Raw genomic sequence first — 20,973 nt, 5'->3', positions numbered from 1 at the left:
ACTTGCTTGCTTCCTCACCTTTTGTTTCTCACCTTGCCTTGATGGACATTTGGCAGCTACGTGGCCCTTCTGGTTACATTTGAAACATCTAATCCCTAACTGTGTAATTGTACTAGTAGTTTCCTCTGTTACTGGTGTACTCTTTTGGAGTGGTTTAGACTGCCCCCATGAGTTCCCTTATACCCATGTGCAGTATTGGGTATCCCTTTCTTATGCATTGATGCTCTGTTGGCTAAGTAGAGATCCCCTTTTCTCCCCAGCATCTCCACAGAGTTACACTCTCAATCTGCTAACCAGATTATCATGTCATCAGGCAAAGTACTGAGGGCTTGTTCCCTCACAAACAGTCTTCCAGTCCCTCAAAAGTGGTGACCTGACACCCACTCACCCACTGTGAAAGTACATATTTAAATCAGCAATATAATCATGTAAACTTTCATCTGCCTTACGTCTGTGTTCATAAAACCTTTTTTCTATAAGCTTCAGGTGTTACTTTAAAACAATCAAGCAGACAGTGTTTTACCTTATCATAATTCAAACAATCTACATCAAACAGTTTTGACATGGTGTGAACAGCTTTACCATGGAGTAAGGGAGTCAGGAGCCGAACCCAGAGCTCATGGTCAACATCATACTGTCTACATACCCTCTCAAATATATGGATAAAACTATCAAAGTCATGCCCATCCCTGTATTGAGGAAAAACCTTACTGACCTTTACAGCTTCTGGGGTCTGGTTATTCCCTTCCCCATTACCTCCATAACCCTCTCAAAAGGTAAGAAGCTCCACTTCATGCCGGTGCTGTCCTCTTATTTTCCTACGCCTCTAAACTCCTCAGTCTCTCTACTGATTCCAGTTCAAGACATTTGGCCTAAAGTTCATTGATACTGCTTCCCCCTTTCTTTAGCCTCCAATCTTTTGGCCTCCAGGCACAGTCTCTGCTGATTCCAGATCAAGATCTTTGGCCTTCAGGTGCAGTCTCTCTAACTCCAGATGGATTTTCAGGTCCTCCAAAGAAAAGGTGGACTGTCCTATCTCGGCAGGCTGTACATCCCCAATACCAAACTTATATCCTTTGAGCTGAGGCTGCTAATAAGGCTGAAGTCATTGCTTCCTTAGTCAGGTTGGCATGTACCAGTTATCTGGCTTCACACTCCTTGGACAACTGGTTCTTTGTCAGCTTACTATAGTCTTCTGCTGACATCTTTGCCTGTTGTTCCTGACTAACTAACTAAAAATAAATAAAACTGTGGTCGACTGAAATTGTTTACCTTGTGGCTGTTGAGAGTGCACACCTTAATGACAACTACCTACATGCTACTGAAGTCCAATTAAAATCTCACTTACTGTCTCCAATAATGTGATGTCCGGTTAATATCCCATTGAACTGCCACTAGATATGTGATGCCCCTTTACTATTCTGGGTCACTAACTAAGGAACTTCAATTCTAACTACTGACTCCAGCGTGAGACCATCACTTAAACAGGAGTAATATTTCACAATTTCACCTAAGAGTACAACAGGAGCACATTCTATAACCTGGGACTGGACTATATTCTTCTGTCCACCCCAATGTAACTCCTTATTACACACTCCAGAGCAATGTGTCCCAGTTTAAGACCTCTGATACACTCACACTTAAATAAATTAAATCTACCACATCCAAACACTTCTGAGAAAGCCTTACACAGATTTCCAGCTGTGTTCCTTCCACAAAATAACATGGTAATGGGCTACCACCAATCATGGCATCTACATGCCCTTTTAAAGGGGTGTCCAATTATTAAAATTGGGTATCAAAACAAATGGTAGCAAATGACCTAAAGCAGCCAGGTCCTTGGACAGATGTGAAGAAATTAGGCACTGTTTTCTCTGCTAGCATGTCTGGTGGAAGTTTTGTACATAGGTTCATAGGTTCATAGGTTCATACTAGGCTATCTGCCCAAGGGCATTTATAAGCCTAGCCCATAGTTATGTGGCTTTCGCCACCCCTTTAGTTTGAATAAAAACTATGCCTATCATTTTTCTGTGCCTCTGTCAAGCAGTGACACTGAAGTAATCCCTGGGGTATATCTGCGATCTCCCATCCATTGGTCAAGATTCCTCTTGAACAAGGCCAGCGAGGTGCTCTGCCTCACATGTACCGGGATTTTGTTCCACAGCATAGGGAGTCTCTGGGTGATGAATCTGTCCCTCCAGCACGTTCTATTTATAACCGTGTCAAGGTTTAAGTCTCCGCCCTTGTGGTTCTGAGGGATCTAGATTTTTGAGGTGAAGCATATTCATCAAATCTGGGTTTGACATGGCCTTATATGTCAGGCACAGGTCACCTCTGAGCAAGCGGTATGAGACTGAATAAAGCTGGAGTTCTTTCAGTCGGGCAGCATAAGACATATTTTTGAGACCCTTTATCCTTTTGGTGAGGAACTTTTGGGGCCTTTCAAGCTGCATCAGGTGTCTGGTCAGATACATTCGAATGGGGCATTGTACTCAATCATAGGTCTAATGAGTGATGAGTACAGGGGGACGATGACCTCCCTTGATCTAGATGTGAATCCCTTCATGATCAGGTGGGCGATATAGAAGGTTTTCCTAACTACTTTAGCAACATGAGTGTCAAACGAAAGACTACTGTCAACTTGGGTCCCCAGATCCCTGATGACTTTTTCTGTGCTCAGTGGATTGTCACCTATATGGTAGCTAGGGGTAAACTTGTTTTTCCCGAAGGGTATGACTATGCATTTTTTGGCGTTTAACTTCAGGCCATGGCTCTGGCACCAGTTATCCGCTTCTGTGAGGCCCTTCTGGAGGATATCTGTGTCAGATGTGTTTTCGACTATGGCGCCCAGTTTGCAGTCATCTGCAAACTTTGTCAGCCATAACCCTCCTGTGTTTGCTTGTACTTCAGAAAAGTAGATGCCAAACAAGAGTGGACCCAGGACTGAGCCCTGTGGGACACCACTTGTGACAGGCTTTGAGTCTGACATGGCTCCAGCAACTCTGACCCTGTGGGTTCTGTCGCTTAGCCAGTTTGCAACCCATCTTGTGATGTATGGGTTTACATTCAAGCTGATGAGTTTTTCGATGATACCTGAGTGGGGTATTGTGTCGAAGGCCTTTGCCAGGTCGAGGTAGGCTGTATGGACTGCCTTTCCCTCATCAATGGCCTTGGTGACTGTCTTGAAAAAGTCAACCAAGTTTAAGAGGCAGGATCTGCCTTTGACAAAGCCAAACTAATTTCAGATTAACCTATGTATTATATGCCAGCCATGACTAGCTATGATATTGTAAATAAGTTCTTACATGTTGATTAATACACTCTGTACAGGATGTTTAATGAGTTGAACAGTGTTCATTTACATTTCTAACTGTGTATGTTTGTGCAGGAGATTCGAAATGCATTCTATCTCAGAGGCATGTGATCTACAGATGATGTCATCAGAATGGGTCCAGATGCTCTGTGTTTACTGTCAGAGACTGAAAGACAGCATAGAATTTTAATAAACAACAATAAGAACTGGAACAGTTGAGACAGTTAATATAGTTTATAAAAGGGCCTGCTGAAGACAGTTGAGTTAAGTTGTTGAGTTCAATTGAGTTGAGTTGTGGTCACAGATCACAGTTGTACTGAGCAGTGGACACCCAAAGGACTCACCAAGAACTGTAAGCCTGCCTTTGCTCTGTTGTAATATTTAGTTTAGATCAGGGACAGTGTTCTTTAGTTAGAAAGGAAATTATAGCTAATTAGTAAAAGTTTTTCTAAATGTTGGATTTCTATCCATCATTATTAATTTCATTTACTGGTGAATGAATTCTGTTTGTTTGTTGAAATTACAGTCTTACATTTTTAATCATTTTGCTCATTATTAAATATTTTTATTATCTTACATTGTGGCTGGTCAGTTAGTGTATTCTTTAATGATTTGAGAGTGCTTATACCTGCTTTGTTAATTCCTGGGTCACTCCGAGAGCCTGGCTACTTTATGTTATTTGCTACTATTTGTTTTGATACCTAATTTTAATAATTGTACACCCCTTTAAAAGGGCATGTAGATGCTCTGATTGGTGGCAGCCCATTACTGTGTTATTTTGGGGAAGGGACACAGCTGGAAATCCATGTCAAGCTTTCTCAGAAGTGTTTGAATGTGTGAGATTTAATTTATTTAAGTGTGAGTGTATCAGATGTCTTAAACTGGGACACATTGCTCTGGAGTGTGCAATAAGGACTTACAGTTAGGGGTGGACAGAAGTATACAGTCCAGTCCCAGGTTATAGAGCATGTTCCTGTTGTGCTCTTAGGGGAAATTATGAAATATTTCTACTGTTTAAGTGATGGTCTCACACTGGAGTCAATAGTTAGGATTGAAGTTCTTTAGTTACTGACCCAGGATAGTAAGGGGATGTCACATATTTGGTGGGAGTTTGGTAGGATATTAACCAGATGTCACATATTGGTGGCAGTTCTGTGAGATATTAACTGGATGTCACCCTTTCTATGCTTTCAAATACTGGCATAAACCCCTATTATAACATGCTGGCTAGCCAGTTGGCTCACAGATAGAACCCAGGAAGTTAGGATTGGTGAGACCACCTCCTCAGAGGCCAGTCATCAGTGGACTCCCTCAAGGCTCTGCACTGGACCCACTCCATTTGACATTTACTTCTCAGAAGTCAAGGCTAATGTCAAAGGCCTCTGGCTGACAAATTTGCAGATGACTGCAAACTGGGAGCACTAGAATCTCCCTAAGTCATTAGCATCTTACAAGAGGGTCTAACAAAGACAAATGACTAGTGTCAAAGCCATAGCTTAAAACTCAATGAAAAGAAATGCATTATAGTACCTTTTCAGATGTCATCTACCCCAGGAAAATATGTCATCAAAAAAACACTCCTAAGAGTTGACCCAATAGTCAGGGATCTGGGAACACATGTAGACAGTAACCTGGTCTTTGAACAACATGTATCCAAGGTAGTAAGGAAATCATTCTGTGTTGCTCAATTTATGAGTGCATGGGATCTAGGTCCAAGGAAGTCATTGTACCACTATACTTAGCCCTCACCAGACTCATCATTGAGTATAATGCCCCTTTCAGTATGTATATGACCAGACATGTGCAGCAACTGGAACATCTGCAAAGGTTCCTTACAAAAAAGAATGCAGGGCATAAACGCAATGCCATATACAGTTTGCCTCAAAGTGCTACCTCTATAATCAGTGTCCTACAGACTGAGAGGTGATCTATGCCTGCCATACAAGACATCCCTGAACCCTGCTTTGATGCTCAGCGTCAGAACTACTAGGTCTAAAGACCTAAATTTTGCTTGCAGCATAAATAGGATGTGTTGGAGAAACAGAAATGTATCTCAGAGAACTCCCTTTCTCTGGAACAGTCTCCCATACATGTGAAACAAAGTCCCTCCCTAACCCTATTTAAGAGTAAATTAGACCAATGGATGGGAAATCAAAGATTTACCCCTGGTCTGGCACCCACACTTCCGATGGACAGAGACAGTCAGTAAATTATGACTCACATATGTGTTATCTCTGGATAGCTTCCTGGCTATCATAGGTAAAAATAGAGGGAATTGTTTGTAATGGCCTAACCAATATCAGGTCAGGATGGCATTATCAGTAAAACAGTTTGCAAGTCTGCAAGTGAATGCAGGATCACAAACACAAACACACACGCACACACACACACACACACACACACACACACACACACACACACACACTAATACTGCAGTAAGAATTCAGAATCTTGTTCTTAATGACTATTGAAATGATGTAGCTATTTTCTAGACAACTACAAGTGTGGAATTATTTTTTTCAAGTGGTGACTGAGAAGAACTGCAATATTCTTGGAAAAGGTTATAGTTAAAGTTCCTTTCAAGAAAAATGCATGAAATATAAACTGGTTGTATTAAAGCTGCATGTAAAATATGTGCATATAATTGGTTAAAAGATAAAAATAAAAGAAGCTGCTTTGTACTTGCCTTTTTATCAAAAGTGAAATATATAAAATAAAATGCATACAATTTATTTTCTACTGTGAAAATATATTGCACTTTGAGTTGGAACTAAGGTATTGCTTCTTGATTGTACAATTGCCTGCTGCTTGAAGATTCAGGCTAGGTCAAATGATCATGATGCCTTATTTGGACAGAAGATTACTCAGACCCCCACCCTCCAAAAAATAAATTGTAATAAATAAAAGTTTAAAATTTTGAAAACATGATGGACAGCCTTAGAAGCCGTATGATATTGGGTTAAGGACCCAATTACTGATTGTTAATTCAGAAGTTACAGCAGTTACTGCTTTGCTTGCTATTCAATACCCTTGGAGACAGAACTGTATTATTGCCTGGAAGGACTTCTTAACTTTAAAAATCAGTGACAGTAAGGGCATAGTATGACTGCAGCCAGAAGCAACTAATTTTAAACATAGATAATAGATGGATTTTTGAATGTTATTTTGAATGTTTTTTTTTCAATTAATTGTGCAAGCATTTTACTGTTTGTATGTTTACTTGAAAAGGACATGCTTTCACTTATTTATTTCAAGCAAAGAATTTTGTTACTCAACTTTGAATTCATGTCTGTATTTTATGCATTTGCAGAAGGGCTTATGTACTTTACCCATGTACCAAATTATTTGGTGTCTATCTCTGGAAGGGTGACTGCACAGATATTTATACAATTTATTTTTAAGAGTAAACAGTAAAGCATGATCTTGCTTTGTTATTTTAACTTGTTACAACATTTCTTTAAAATCCCAAAAAGCAGAAAATGAATGGGCTTAAAAGAACAGATCTGTATATATAATAAGTCTCAGATGGCATTTCTTGGAATGTTCCTTTTCTCCAAAGAATGGTGATCTTGGAATTGGTATATATACATTCAGGGGTTGTGGGGCTTGCCCCCCTCCCAAATGGGGGGATGCAGGGGGGCTTACCATCCCCTGCAAAAAGAAGTTTTAAGGAGAAGAACAGTTTCTGAAATTTGCTCTTCTCCGGATTTTCTGTCTTTTTTTCAGCACTCAACATTACAAGTACTGATATTTCAATAGGGAACCAAGGAGAAAGCTGGCCCTGGAGTCACCATTTTCCAGTGTTCTAAACAAATTGTGTACATGAGTATATGTAACGTAAGCCTTGTCAGGTTTCAATTACTTCTGGTAAGACTGTACTGAAACATATTCAGTTCAGTGCGAGATGGCTGAAATCCGAGGTGCCAATAGTTATTGCTTTGATCTGTAGCTGTGCAGTATGGGTCTTATTTGGGTGTGTCAGGTTTTGGGTTGTAACCAAGACAGCAATATGCATTTTACGGAGAATCAGTGGTGGGAGTCAAACTCACTACTGCTGGTTGTATTGACAGCAGCAATACAGGCTTTAAATCTATAAACCCCTGCCTTATACATATCAATTGCTCACAGCAAATGGGATTATAAGCCAGTTTGTCACAGTGACAATGGATGAAATTAAATTATACAATGACAGGTAATTGTTATTCAAAAAGGAGTACTCTGATTGGGCAGCTCACCTGGCATGCCTGTTGTAAATCGAGCATATACCAACAGAATAAAGTCCAGCCACTGAAGAACTATTGAATGGTTGGACTTTCTATTGGAATATGCTGAGGGACAGTGCAAAACAGAAGAAAAATCAGGTAAATTCTCAAAAATAAAGAAACAGGAATGTACCTGATTTTCCTTCTATTTCTTCATTGTCACATGTAAAATCTTGACCGAACCCCCCCCCCCCCAGCAATGTCAATTCTGTATTCTGTGTTGTCTCTCCTGCACTGTACTGATGTACTGTGCAAGCATGGGGATGTAAATCCCACACACATGCGCAGTACATCAGTAAACAAGGAAGAAGGCTTAGAACCACTACTGTGCCATTATACAATGACATTATTTAAGAAAGGTAAGCAATTTCTATTTTAATAATGTCATTATATAATAGCAATAACCCATGACTGGGTGTGAGTATATCAGGATTTGCACAGAGTTGGTTTTGTTTAATCACTAAGATTGCACCCTCTTGATCAAACCATGCCAACTGTGGGTAAATCCTGATATCTCCACACCGACTAGTGGGATATTGCTTGTTGGATAGGACCTGTATGCATTACTGGACATTTTCTGTGGTTATTCTACTTATAGTGTAACTTAAATAAGTACCTTTGTTACTGACTGCTAATAAATGAGCATATTCACACAATATATTTAAAAATATTTATGATATTTTATTGCCCTTATTAACTTAAATCTTGTCTGACCATAAGTTTTTATAAACATATTATTCTTACTTTCACTGTAGCAGCAACCTTAACAAGTTCGAGACAAGTAGCTGCTAGAAGTATTAGTCCAATATCTTGTTGATATATTTTAGTGTCTAGAAATGTTAACCATCCTATCCTATAAAGTTTTATTAATGATGAAGAATTAATGGGGAATACCAGACTTATGGTTTCCTGTTTTGCTGACACATAAAGTATCGTACATTTTATGTGAAGACTTGCAATATCAACATGTCATTGTACTGGCTGTGAAACCAACAGCAGATGGATTTAGTGCTGTGTCCAGGATCAAGCTACTTAATGTAAAAGATTATTTTTCTTTCAATATTTTTTTTTCTTTTCCTCTGAGTTCTTTAAACCTCAAAAGTAGCTTATTTGGAAATGGGATTTTAGAACATAGATTCTACACTGGATGTACAGAAGATTAAAGCTTGATACAAAAATAAACATATTAAGTAAGTGTGATGTTTCAATATACAACTTTTTTTTCTGAAGATATTTATTTTTTTTTATTTATTGAGCTTTGTTTACTGGGAATGTCTGACTGGGAACAATTGTACCCATTTTCAGTGGAGGCCCAGGGGAAAAAAGCTCCTGACATAAAGGTTGTGTTATATCAAAACAAATCATAGGACCAAGATTTTAGTCATAAATATGAACAATTCACAAAAATTCCATGCATAAGTACAAAAGAAAAAGAGTCCCATTACCTGAAATTGCACAAAATTACAAAGAAAAGAATACACTTCATGAAATTACACTAGCCCAAGTTATGTACTGAAACTTAAAAGACAGAGTCAGTAAAAATGTTTTAGGTCAGCAAAAGGCTTCAAAGATTTGAGAATTAAGATATATAGTTAGAAGAGGTTTATGTTAGAATAAAAAATGAGACTGTTGTGTAAATATAAGTGTGAGTGTGGAAAGGGTCAGTGACAGTTTAGCCGGTAGAACAGAAACAGGAATAGAGCTGAGACATTGATAGGATTTTTTTTTTTAGTATGACTTTGAAAAAGTGGTGGTTAGAGTTAGATCTAATGGTCAAGGATAAGGATTTCCAGCTTTTGGCTATGGCATAGCAGTATAGGCTGATGCAGGGGATTTATTTGATTTATGGAGCGTTGCATTTTTATACCGTCTTCTGATATTGTAAGTCTTCACATGGGGTCAATGTACCATTACGAATATGCATTAATGGGCTATTTACAGAAGCAAACAGTAAAGAAGTGAAGCTTGCAGATCCCAATAGACACTGAACAGTTTGCTTGTTAACAATAAAATGCTGGGCAAGTCTACTATAGATCTTATAAAATCCATTTTATTTCATAAAGAATAATTGTTTATAAATCAGTATTTTTGCAGCTGTCTTTATGGCACAGAGGAATAAAGCCCTATCTATACTGCAACTGATCCAAGTTTGATTAGCAGCTTAGGCAATAGGAGAGTTGGCACACCTTCTATCCTTAATACGCACTACTGGTTTTTAAACAACTATTCTGTGCAGTTTAACTGTGGACTGAGTGTGTTCTGTAAATACTTCTTTCCCATGCTGACTACTCTTCTTAATGAGCTATAGACCTGGAAACTGATTGTGTTGGTATAGTCTCTCCTATGCTATTGTACGCCAATTACTGCGACATTAAAATGTTGTCTCTTTCCCTTATCTCATCTTAGGAATCCCCCCATACAAACTATCACCGCGTGGCTCCCAGGTTCTAAACGCTGATCCGAAGGACTCCAACCCGGTGCGAATGCACAGACCAGTTCTTAACAATAAGTGATAAAAGTATATTATTCCAAGAGATTTAGGGTAAAATACAATATCCTTGCTATAATTTTGTTAGCCAGGAAAGCGAACTAGACAGTACCTTTACCATAACTGGCAGCATAAATTAAATTGCCAAGAAACGAGACCCTTTTATAGGCATAGTATCTGTTTTAAAAACAGTCTTCAGTACTCACATCCAGTTGCCTTTGAGACCCTGCAAACTCCTGGCAGGTGTATTCCCCACTCCGCTTCGCACTCGCTTCGCTCGGGCTCGCTCCACGATCCACCCTGCCCCATATCCCACCCGCCCCCACTACCTCTACATTTATTAGGTTAACTAGCCCATCCCACCTGCTCTCTACCAATTACGACCACCCCTCAATTTACTACTACTCCTCCTCCCATACTCTCGGCCTTCCTCCATTACTAAGTAAGTTCTCCTAGTCCTCCCAACCCACTAGCCATTCTCTCTCTATACCATGGGCAAAATCACATATTCTATCATCCCTCTTATAGTTCTACTCCTTCTTATTCCTTATTTTTTATCAAGATATGAAAACCAAACACTTTTGGGAATTCCCTTCCCCAAGGGTCACACTACCACTCATTCAAACCTTCCCTCTAATCTTATCTCACATTCTCTCTACCCTGCTAAAACTCTATGCTTCAAAAGAGTGCATCTTACCCTCCGCCACCCTAAGGTACCCACCATTAAATCTAATCTTAAGTTGCTATGTAAACTCCAAAGATTCTTAGACCACCTGAAAAAATGTATCACCAAAGATGGTGACATCCACCCCAACCCAGGTCCAACCACTGACTCAGATTCTATCTCCTCTAAATTAGCCCAAAATTCTACTGGCTCCCTCCTCATATTCCATCTTAATCTAAGAAGCATAAACAACAAGGTTCACAACTTACATGCTATGTTAGCTACTCATTCCCCTGACATTATGTGCCTATCGGAAACATGGCTCAAACCTGCCACTAAGGATGAAGAGATTCTCCCACCTGGGTATAACATCCTTAGGATTGATCGGATAAATAAAAGGGGTGGGGGAATAGCTGTAATGTTTAAGAATACACTGAATATCATTAGGAATCCATTACAACCTCCTAAGGTCTCTAACATAGAACTTATTGCCCTAAAGATATGCCTAAACACCCAAAAATGTATCAATCTTATAGTAATTTATATTCCACCAGGGAAGAACTCAGAAAACTTGGAGCACACACTAAGTTGGTTAGCCACCAACTACCCTCAAGAAACCATAGTACAAGGGGACTTCAATATCGACTGGTCCCATTGCTCCGCCCAGATAAATCCCCATCCTATTAACTTACATGGTTTCTCCCAAAATATTTTATCTCCAACTAGAATTGGAAATGTTCAGCAAAAAGAGAGCACCATTGACTGGATTCTTACCAACAAGGACACACATAATTATACCACAGGGACCCTCTCCAATGACCTCAGTGACCACCTTGTTACTTATATTATAAAACACAAATTTACACTTACTAACCCTCCCTCATATAGACGTGTTAGAAACAAGAAGAAATTTGTCCCAAAACAATTCCTTGCAGAACTTAAATCCTGTAACTGGTCCATCCCAAAAACTCTACCCCTAGATGAGAGCGTGACATACTTTAATGACACATTCCTTAACATACTCGAATCTCATGCCCCAAACCGACTAATCAGATCCAAGGAACGGATATCACCTTGGCTAACTAGAGAAACTAAAACTAAAATTAAACTCCGAGACCAGGCCTGGGATAAATGGAGAGCTACTAAAACTCCCCTAGACCGCATCAAATTTCAACAGCTTAGAAACTCAACTAAAACAGCCATTACTCGAGATAAAAAACAGTATTTCTGTCACCTCCAGGATAAACACCAGAATAACCCAAAGAAGTTCTGGGCTGGATTTAATAACCTCCTCCATCCTGGTAAATCTACTACCCCCACCCCTGAGAAACTCATTGGGAAAGATCCAGAAGAAATAGCCAACACTTTTAACTCTTTTTTTTTACTGAGACCATCCAGTCCCTAGCCAGTCAGCTAACTACTACTACCTCATCCTTAACTCATGCTAATGACTCAGCTCCCCCCTCCTTTAACTTACAACCAGTATCTACCTCCTATATTCGTACCCTTTTGAAAAAACTTAAACCATCCACCCTAGCGGCTGATCATCTCCCAGCAGAATACCTACAAATAGCGTCAGATGCCATTGCCTATCCCATATCATTCTTGATTAACAGAACTATAACTGATGCTACCATCCCCTCTATTTGGAAAATTTCATATATCATCCCTCTTCATAAAGGAGGCACCTCCATGGAAACATCTAACTACAGACCTATAGCAATATTGTCTCCAATAGCTAAAATTATGGAACGGTGTGTTCACAAACAACTCCTACACTACCTCACCCTTAACAGCCTTTTGTCTAATACCCAACATGGTTTTCGCCCCCATCATAGTACAACCACTGCCCTCCTCTCCTTTGTTGACTCAGTCAATTACAACCGTAATAATAAATTAATATCCTCTGCTCTCTTTCTTGACCTATCGAAAGCCTTCGACATGGTCAATCACCAGCTCCTGCTCCACACCCTGGAAACCCTACATCTCGGCAACCTAGCTCTAAGTTGGTTTAATGCTTACCTTTCTGGTAGGCAACAAGCTGTCCAATGGCAAAACAGGCTATCTCACCTGCTCCCTAACACCACTGGCATTCCTCAGGGCTCTATACTTGGTCCCCTTCTTTTCTCCGTCTTCATAAATGATCTTCACTTAGTCATCCCCAAAGCCACCTGCATCCAATATGCAGATGACTCCACCCTGATCTGCTCTGACGTCTCTCTCCCAAAACTCCAAGAAATCACCCAACACTGTTTTGCTATAGTCGAAAAATGGTTCTCTGAATTGAAACTCATACTTAATCCAACAAAAACCAAGTTACTACTATTTTTCCCCTCTGTATCTACTCCCCTAGGACAAGAACCTCCATTTGCTAACAACATGACCTTCCACGTGGAATCCACCAATGGCACCATCATTGAGCCTGTCTCCAATACCAAACCATTAGGTGTTACTATTGACCACAAGCTTAAATTTGATATGCACATTAGCCAAACCATTAAGTCTGTAAACAAGAAACGGCTCAATGTACAGAATAAAGAACTTTTTAACTCCTTATGCCAAACTAACCATTGCTCGCACTCATCTCCTCTCCACCCTCCTATATGCCTCCCCGGTACTTTCATTCCTCAATAAGCGAGAGCTCAATAAACTCTCTGTTGCCTATAATCATATAGCCAAATTTATAACAGGAACACCTTATCGTACTCACCATTGCCTTAACCTAAAGACACTTGGTTGGTTAGAACTGCCCAGTCTTCTCAAACTCAACCAACTCACTGAAGCATTTAAAATAATTAACCAACCGGATAGAACCCCCTCACTTAGTAAAATACTGACCGCCTACTCCAACCTAAACTGCTTACAATCATCAAAAAGTGTTCAGGTACTAACCATTACATCTAATAATTCGGGTGGTGATGCTCTCTATGCCAATTCCATCGGAAAACTTTGGAATTCCCTTCCTAACAACCTAAGACTTACGACCTCGCTTAATCAATTCAAAAATAATCTCAAAAAATTCCTTAAGTCACACTGGCTATGCCCTTGTCCTAAACCAGACTAATCCCAAAGGTCTCATACCACCTCAGTCTCTTCCCCATCTCAGAGTTTATAACCTTAACCTCACGGCTTCTCAATGTAACCATGTTTAAGATTATCTACATAACATGTGAATGTTATTTAATCAGTATGTAAATTTCATTGTTTTCTTTTATTATTATGTTAATGCTATTTCTTCTGTATGTAAATGTATTGTGTCTTCTCTTCATGTTGGAGCTTTTCTCCCTGGGCCTCTACTGAAAAAGGACATGTATCCAGCTAGACTAGCCCGGTCAACAAATGTAAAATAAATAAAATAAAATAAACATAGGGAAATAGTAATGAAGCAGCCAATGCCAGCTTGGTCATCTCTAAGGGGATGGAACTGCCCATGTTCCTTATGCAAAATCTGTATCTGGATGGTGGCTCATATTTGAAGGCTCTCTGCATAGGATCAGTCATACAGAAGCCCAATTAAGAAGACTGCATGCTATAGACAAGCAATAGGAGTGTAGTTCATAGGTTTATAGGCAGGTACTAGGCTATTGGCCCTAGGGACCTATATAAGCCTAGCCAAAAGGTACCCTGGCTTTTGCCACCCAAGAAAATAATTTTCCTGTGCCACTGTCGAGCAGAGCCACAGAAGTGATCCCCGGGGTGGAATTTCCTATCTCCCATCCAATCATCAAAATTTTTCTTGAAGAGTGCTAATGAGGAGCTTTGTTTGAGATATAGATAGGTAGTTTCTTCCAGAGTATGGGAAGTCCATGGGACAGGAATCTATCCATCCAGCATGTTCTGTTTATTGTGGTGACAAGGTCTAGGTCCCTAGAGCATGTACGTCAGAGGGATTGGGATTTCTTTAAGTGGAGCATGTCCAAAAGCTCTGGGTTTGACATAACTTTGTGTGTTAGGCAGAGATCACCTCTGAGTAGGTGATATGCGATGGAGTAAAGCTGCAGTTTTTTGAGATGGTCTGCGTAGGGCATCTATTTGAGGCCAGTAATCCTCTTTGTGAGGTATTTCTGTGGCCTTTCCAGTTGTTGTAGATGTCTTGTGAGGTACATACCAAAGGGGGCGTTGTACTCTATAATGGGTCTAATGAGTGACGAGTAGAGGGGAACAATGACCTCTTTTTTCCTGGATGAGAAACCTTTTTTGATGAGGTGTGCCACGTATAAGGATTTCCTGACAACTGTGACAATGTGATTATCAAAGGAGAAACTACTGTCCACTTGTGTCCCAAGGTCTCTTATCACATTTTCTGTGTTAAGTAGATTACTGCCTATGTGGTAGTTCATGGGTACAGAGTTTTTACCAAAAGGGATGACAATGCACTTTTTGGCATTGAGCTTGAGGCCATGGCTTTGACACCAGGCATCTGTCTCAGCGAGACCCTTTTGTAGGATGTCCACATCTTTTGGAGTTTTGATTATGGCTCCTAGTTTGCAGTCATCTGTGAACTTCATTAGCCAAAGACCTTCTGTGTTAGCCTGTACTTCAGAGAAGTAGATACCAAACTGGAGAGGACCCAAGACTGAACCTGGTGATACTCCACTTGTCACTGGTCTGAAGTTGGATTTGGAGTCTGCTACTTTCACAGTGTGGGTTCTGTCAGTGAGCCAGTTGGCAACCCATCTTGTGACATAGGGATTTATACCTAGTTTAGCAAGTTTATGTATAATTCCAGAGTGGGGGATGGTGTTGAAAGCCTAGGTGAGATCTAGATAGCCTATGTGAACCAGCTTACCCTCATCTACAGCTTTGGTGACCGCTTCAAAGAAGTCTATCAGGTTTAGGAGACATGATCTGCCTTTTACAGACCTGAACTGGTGGGGTCCAGAGTTTGGCAATTACCAATGTCATTGTTTATAAGTTCCATGATGATACATTCCATAGCCTTGCAGACCAGGCTCAACATGCTAACGGGGCGGTAGTTTCCAGGGTCTATGGTGGCTCCCCCTTTGTGGAGTGGGATAACCGTCACTGTGCGCCATTCAGTGGACACATAGCCTGAGGTGAGGCTATGACTGAACATGGTACTTAGGTGGGGTGCCAGTGGCACACACATCTGGTTTCCAAGGGGAATAGTGGGACATTGTATTGTACAACACTAGCAAATGAGATGAGGACAAGGCACAAACATTGAAAAAGAAACCGATTCTTTCAAGGATAATTGCCAGCTGGAGCCCCTGACTTTTGCCCACTGAGGACTGACAGTTAATAGAGTATGTCAAACAAAAGGCTACTCCCCTGTAGAAAGAGGAGACACACCCAGGGGCTGATGTGGAGACAGTATCAGGCAGCCTGACAGCAACAAGGTAGGCTATCGATAAGTTTACTCTCCCCAGCCTGGGGGGGGGTGTCACTGCTAATTTATATGGCAGGATGTACAGTTCCACAAGAGTTTGGGGGACTTGATAGTCAGATAAAAGAGGGTAAAAGATACATATGTGAAACCCAAAGTTTTTGGAAAATAAGTTGGCCCTTCTATTAACTGATGTCTCACAGAGTTGGCCAGTAATTATGGCATGGAGAGATAAAGCCATGACTAAGGCCAAGGGTCCCTGAGTTTGATTATTGGCTCTGCTGCTTGATGGTGCTGTCAGAGGAGTGTAGGTATGCCATCCTCTGGTAGAAGGCAAGTTGAGAAGGCATATAGTTATGATCCCCCAGAAGAGGAGTGGTTTTGCACTGGGTGTACTGATGGCAAGCTTTAGGGTTGCTCAGAGACTGCCTGGTGGTATGCTTTTATTAACAAGTGCACAGCAACATGTATTCATAGGAGGAGGGCATTGTGAGCTCCTGAGGTGATCTTGGCAGCCTATCATCCTGCCCATGGGAGGCATTAGGGGCTTATGCAAATGCTCACACTGAGGGCATTTGACTTCCTGAGTTGATGTAGGTATCCTATCATTCTGCCCATGGGAGGGGTAAGGGCCTTACACAAATGCTCACATTGAGGGCATTGTGAGTTCCTGAAGTGATGTAGGAAGCCTATTGTCCTGCCTATGGCCGGGGATAGGGGCTTACACAAATGCTTGGATTGTTAGTATGCTGATAAGAGCACAAACTCCCCATTGTTTGCCTAAATTATTGTTCTTCTGGACTGCTCTCACTCTAGTGGATCTGATGTCAAGCCACTGTAGGACACAAATGGTGTCAAATCTGATGGGGGGGCATTGATGCTCAGCAGGCAGATGAAAACCACGTAGGAAAAAGAAGTACATCACTGTGTCCTTCAAAAATTAAAAGCAGCACACTGAATGTTGTGACATGGTTGAACTGAGAAGTGAAGCTGTAACTCTTGTTCCTGTTATATGCAGCCTTGAAAGGGAAACAGAGCAAGACATATATCCAATGTTACTTGCATTGTTTTGTTTTTAGATTTGTATTCTTGCATGAATCCAGAAATGCTTTTAGTGATTATCAGTCCCAGAATATGATGCAGCTCTTAGTGGTTGTTTGCCCTACTGGTTAGAATGAAACAGTCACCTTTTTGTTTCTTATTGCATAGGTGGTGAGCGTTGCAAGTCTGAAGTATGATGCTTCCTATAACTGGATGGTTCTGTGTGTCCTGTGGAGCTCAATCATTCAGTCCCTTCTGCTTCCTATCTTTCTATGGGCTTGTGATCGATACAGGGCAGACATCAAGACTGTCTGGGAAAAGTGCGTAGCAATTATGTCCAATGACGATGTCGATGATGGTGAGTAATTAAATGTGCAGAAATTAATTTGCATAATTAATAGTTAAATATTCCACATCATATTCCATCCTGTTCTCTTTGATTTATTTGCTTGTGTTTATATGAGGTACAGTAAAATGGACAGCCTTAATCATGGGCCTTATTTATGTAATTCATGTCGTTATTTATTTTATTGCATTTTGGGCGAGTAAACAGGTGTCTCTGATCAAGTTTTACTGACATATGGTTCACACCCTTTTAAGCTTGGATTTTTGTCTTTAAAAAAAAAAAAAGAATGAATGTTCAATTTTGTAGCTGTTGTAATAAAACTAGCCAAGGCACAATTTGTGGGTAATGCATCCATCTTTTTTAATATTTCCTGCACCAACTAGTCAAGTTCTGCTTCCCATTATAAAACTCCCCAGTCGCTGTTCTTCATAAGGAAATCACTGCTGGTACCATTTCCAAATGTGTTATTTCTTTGCTTTTGTGAACTTCTCTTTTTTCCAAGGTTGTGAAATCATGGATTTGGTTGATATAAGTTCAGGGTGTGTAAGACATTTATCTCCCACATGGCAGTGGAGGGGGGACTTTCTTATTGCCTTTACTTTCTTTTTGCATTCGGTTGAGTTTCTTATGAAATTAAATCAGAGAGTTGAATCCTCTTCAACCAGGGACTTGACAGAGCTGGAGCTTTTTTAATACAGCCTTGTCATAAATACGTGGTAAATCACTCCAGGATGCATGTCTTTTTGCATGTTAATAAACACTCTGGTTAGTGCTTTCAGCAGCATAATATGCTCACTTCACATGATGCACATTGTATCATGATGTTCCATCATTGTCAATTAGTGTCATCAAGTACATACTACCATTCTATGACTGTCATTAATCAGAATAACTCAGCCCCACTCATAAGGAAAATATACACTCATTGCACAGGCGTAAAAACATACCGACAGTCCACTAAAAAAATGCAGCTTCATAAGGACAGTGCAGTGGTGCAGCGGTAGCATTGTCACCTCACAGCAAGAGGTTCTCTGGTTTGATTCTCGGCTGGAATGCCATCTGTGTGGAGTCTGCATGTCCTCCCTGCATTTGTGTGGGTTTCCTCTGGGAGCTCTGGTTTCCTCCCATGTTACAAAGACATACATCTGGAACTTCTCTCCAGGCCGCTTCTGAAAATTGGCTTCATTCCAAGTCGGACTTTCCCAGTTAACAAATGTTAAATAAATAAAATAAATAAATCAGACCCATACAAATGAAATATAACATGATTAGAATGAAAGCAGTTACACTAAACTATTGAAAATGTAAATTAATCATGAACTGCAACCAGCCTTCTAAATACTGATTACTGTCAAAACTGATAAAAAATTAAAAGTCGAACTTAACATTACAATAATTAAAATGCAGCTTTAGCAATACTGCCTACAAATGTTAGCATAACCCTCACAGCACTACTACAGTACCAAAAAACCAGTGAACTTATTAATTGTAAATCTAAGATCAACAAAGGAGCCATGCATACTCTTATATGATATGTATATATGCAAGCTGACAAGATGGGCATTAAAGGGAAACAATGAACCATGCAGGGTGTTGCAGGGCATGATATCCTGGAAGAAACCCTCTTTACTCCAAGAATATTTATTTCTATATAACAATCACCCCGGAAGGCATTAGGGCATTAGTGAGCTTAGAGAAGTAGCCTGTTTGTGTTTGTTGAGATATATTTGTTGTATACTGTAGTGTGTGTGTGTGTGTGTGTGTGTGTGTGTGTGTGTGTGTGTGTGTGTGTGTGCGTGTGTGTGTGTGTGTGTGTGCATTTGTGTCTTTCAATATATTTGCTTATTTTGATTAAAATAGTCCCTTTTATGTATTGCGCTAATGCTTTATATGCTAAAGATGAGGCAATGTATTTATTGATTTTGAGACATATTTGACATTGGGAGTAATACAAGATAAAAGTCTGTTATTATTTTTTAAACAAAATTAATAGCAATTATGAGAAATATTAACTGCTGCATTTATATAATTTATAACCTATGTTTATTGGTTTGCTGTTTTCCATTATTTTGTTACCCAGGTAAGCCCAGTAGGTACAAATCTCTTTCATGGGAGATTTGGGAACACTGTCTGGTCAGTGACCTATTTGTAGTCAGTTACACAGTACGTAAATGAAGGCTGAGAGACTGGAATTATGGATGACGTGATGAAGCTCATTAACAGCTTGTTAGCAGTTCATAGCTTACCCTTCTGTGCAAAACCGTGAAGCTTGATGTTTCTTCTCTTTTTGATTATGCCTGGAAAATATCAGATTGCTTTAAGTAATTTGTTATAGTTTTTTTGTATTATTTATTTTTTTTAATTTAATTACCTGTATGTTTTATTTTTTGTTATGTGTTTTCTTCTTGTTTGAATGTGAGATTTATATTGAACAAGTAAGGCAGAAATTCTGCATTACATGTTCAAATTAGAAGTAGTTTTTTCTCATATTTAAATTTTCTGTGACTCATAACTACACGCAGTTGCCATGCAAACTGACATAAAAAGAATCGACAACTCATAAGGTAGGCCAAATGTCTATAACATAGTGCTTCATAGCAGTTCAGTAACATGGTGCTTTACAAACATGTATGCAGTTTTCCACCACAGCACAAATCTAGAAATGCCCACAAGAGGAGTCAGTTTGTTGACTACATCAAGAACAGAAAGATACAATGTAAGCTGCACTGTTATTAGTTGGTTTGGTTGCTTTATTTGATTCGGTTTCTATGGCAATTGCTATATGTATTTCAACTGTTTAAAAATTAATATAGCAATAACCCACGCCTGGGTGTGGGTAATGCGGGATTTACCCACGGTTGGCGTGGCTTCGTCCTCAGGACCAAACAAAGACAATCATGGGTAAATCCTGCATTACCCACACCCAGGCGTGGGTTATTGCTATTATACTATGACATTATTTAAGAAAAGAAATAATTACTTTTCTTAAATAATGGCATTGTATAATGCCTCTTTGCTGCCCTTCTGCAGCTGGCTGGTATCCTTGGCAGTTCTGATGTACTGCGCATGCCTACGCAGTACATCAGAGCTGTGGCCAAAAGCAATGGAGAAAGCAAGATCTCCGTTGCTTTTTACACACTGTGTTGCTATGTTAAAGGAGTTTAACATAGCGAGACAGCTTTAAAAAAAGCAACGGAGATCTCCGTTGCTTTTTTTAAACCTGTGTCGCTATGTTAAACTCTTTGAACATAGCGAGACAGTGTTTTAAAAGAGACTTATACTAATGGAAAAAGTCCGGGCGACCGGACCTTTTTCCATTAGTATAAGTCGATTTACAACGTGCATGCTGGCCAATCAGCATGCACATTTTGGAATATTAATGGGGGGTCATGGTATAATTTGTATTTATGCAGTGTCGTGACTGACTTTCTGTTTTCTGTTACTGTGGGGACTGCAGATCTTCTCTGATGGTACAATTCATTTTCTTCCTGTCCCTTAATACACTGACATTT

At 39.9% G+C, this 20,973-nt stretch overlaps 1 protein-coding gene across 1 annotated transcript in view; it reads left to right on the top strand.

Moving 5' to 3' along the window:
- Positions 1 to 20,973, top strand: part of GPR153 (G protein-coupled receptor 153) — a 939,480-nt gene that overhangs the window by 872,837 nt on the left and 45,670 nt on the right. The window contains exon 4 of the mRNA XM_044063018.1: positions 17,284 to 17,473. Coding sequence (XP_043918953.1) covers positions 17,284 to 17,473 — 190 coding nt within the window. The remainder of the gene's footprint in view (positions 1 to 17,283; positions 17,474 to 20,973) is intronic.

Source organism: Protopterus annectens, chromosome 2.part1, assembly GCF_019279795.1.
Source record: "Protopterus annectens isolate FY-2018-M chromosome 2.part1, PAN1.0, whole genome shotgun sequence".
NCBI classification, from domain to species: Eukaryota; Metazoa; Chordata; order Ceratodontiformes; family Protopteridae; genus Protopterus; species Protopterus annectens.
The sequence above is the reverse complement of the archived record's forward strand: the minus strand, read 5'-3'. Positions and strand labels throughout refer to the sequence as shown.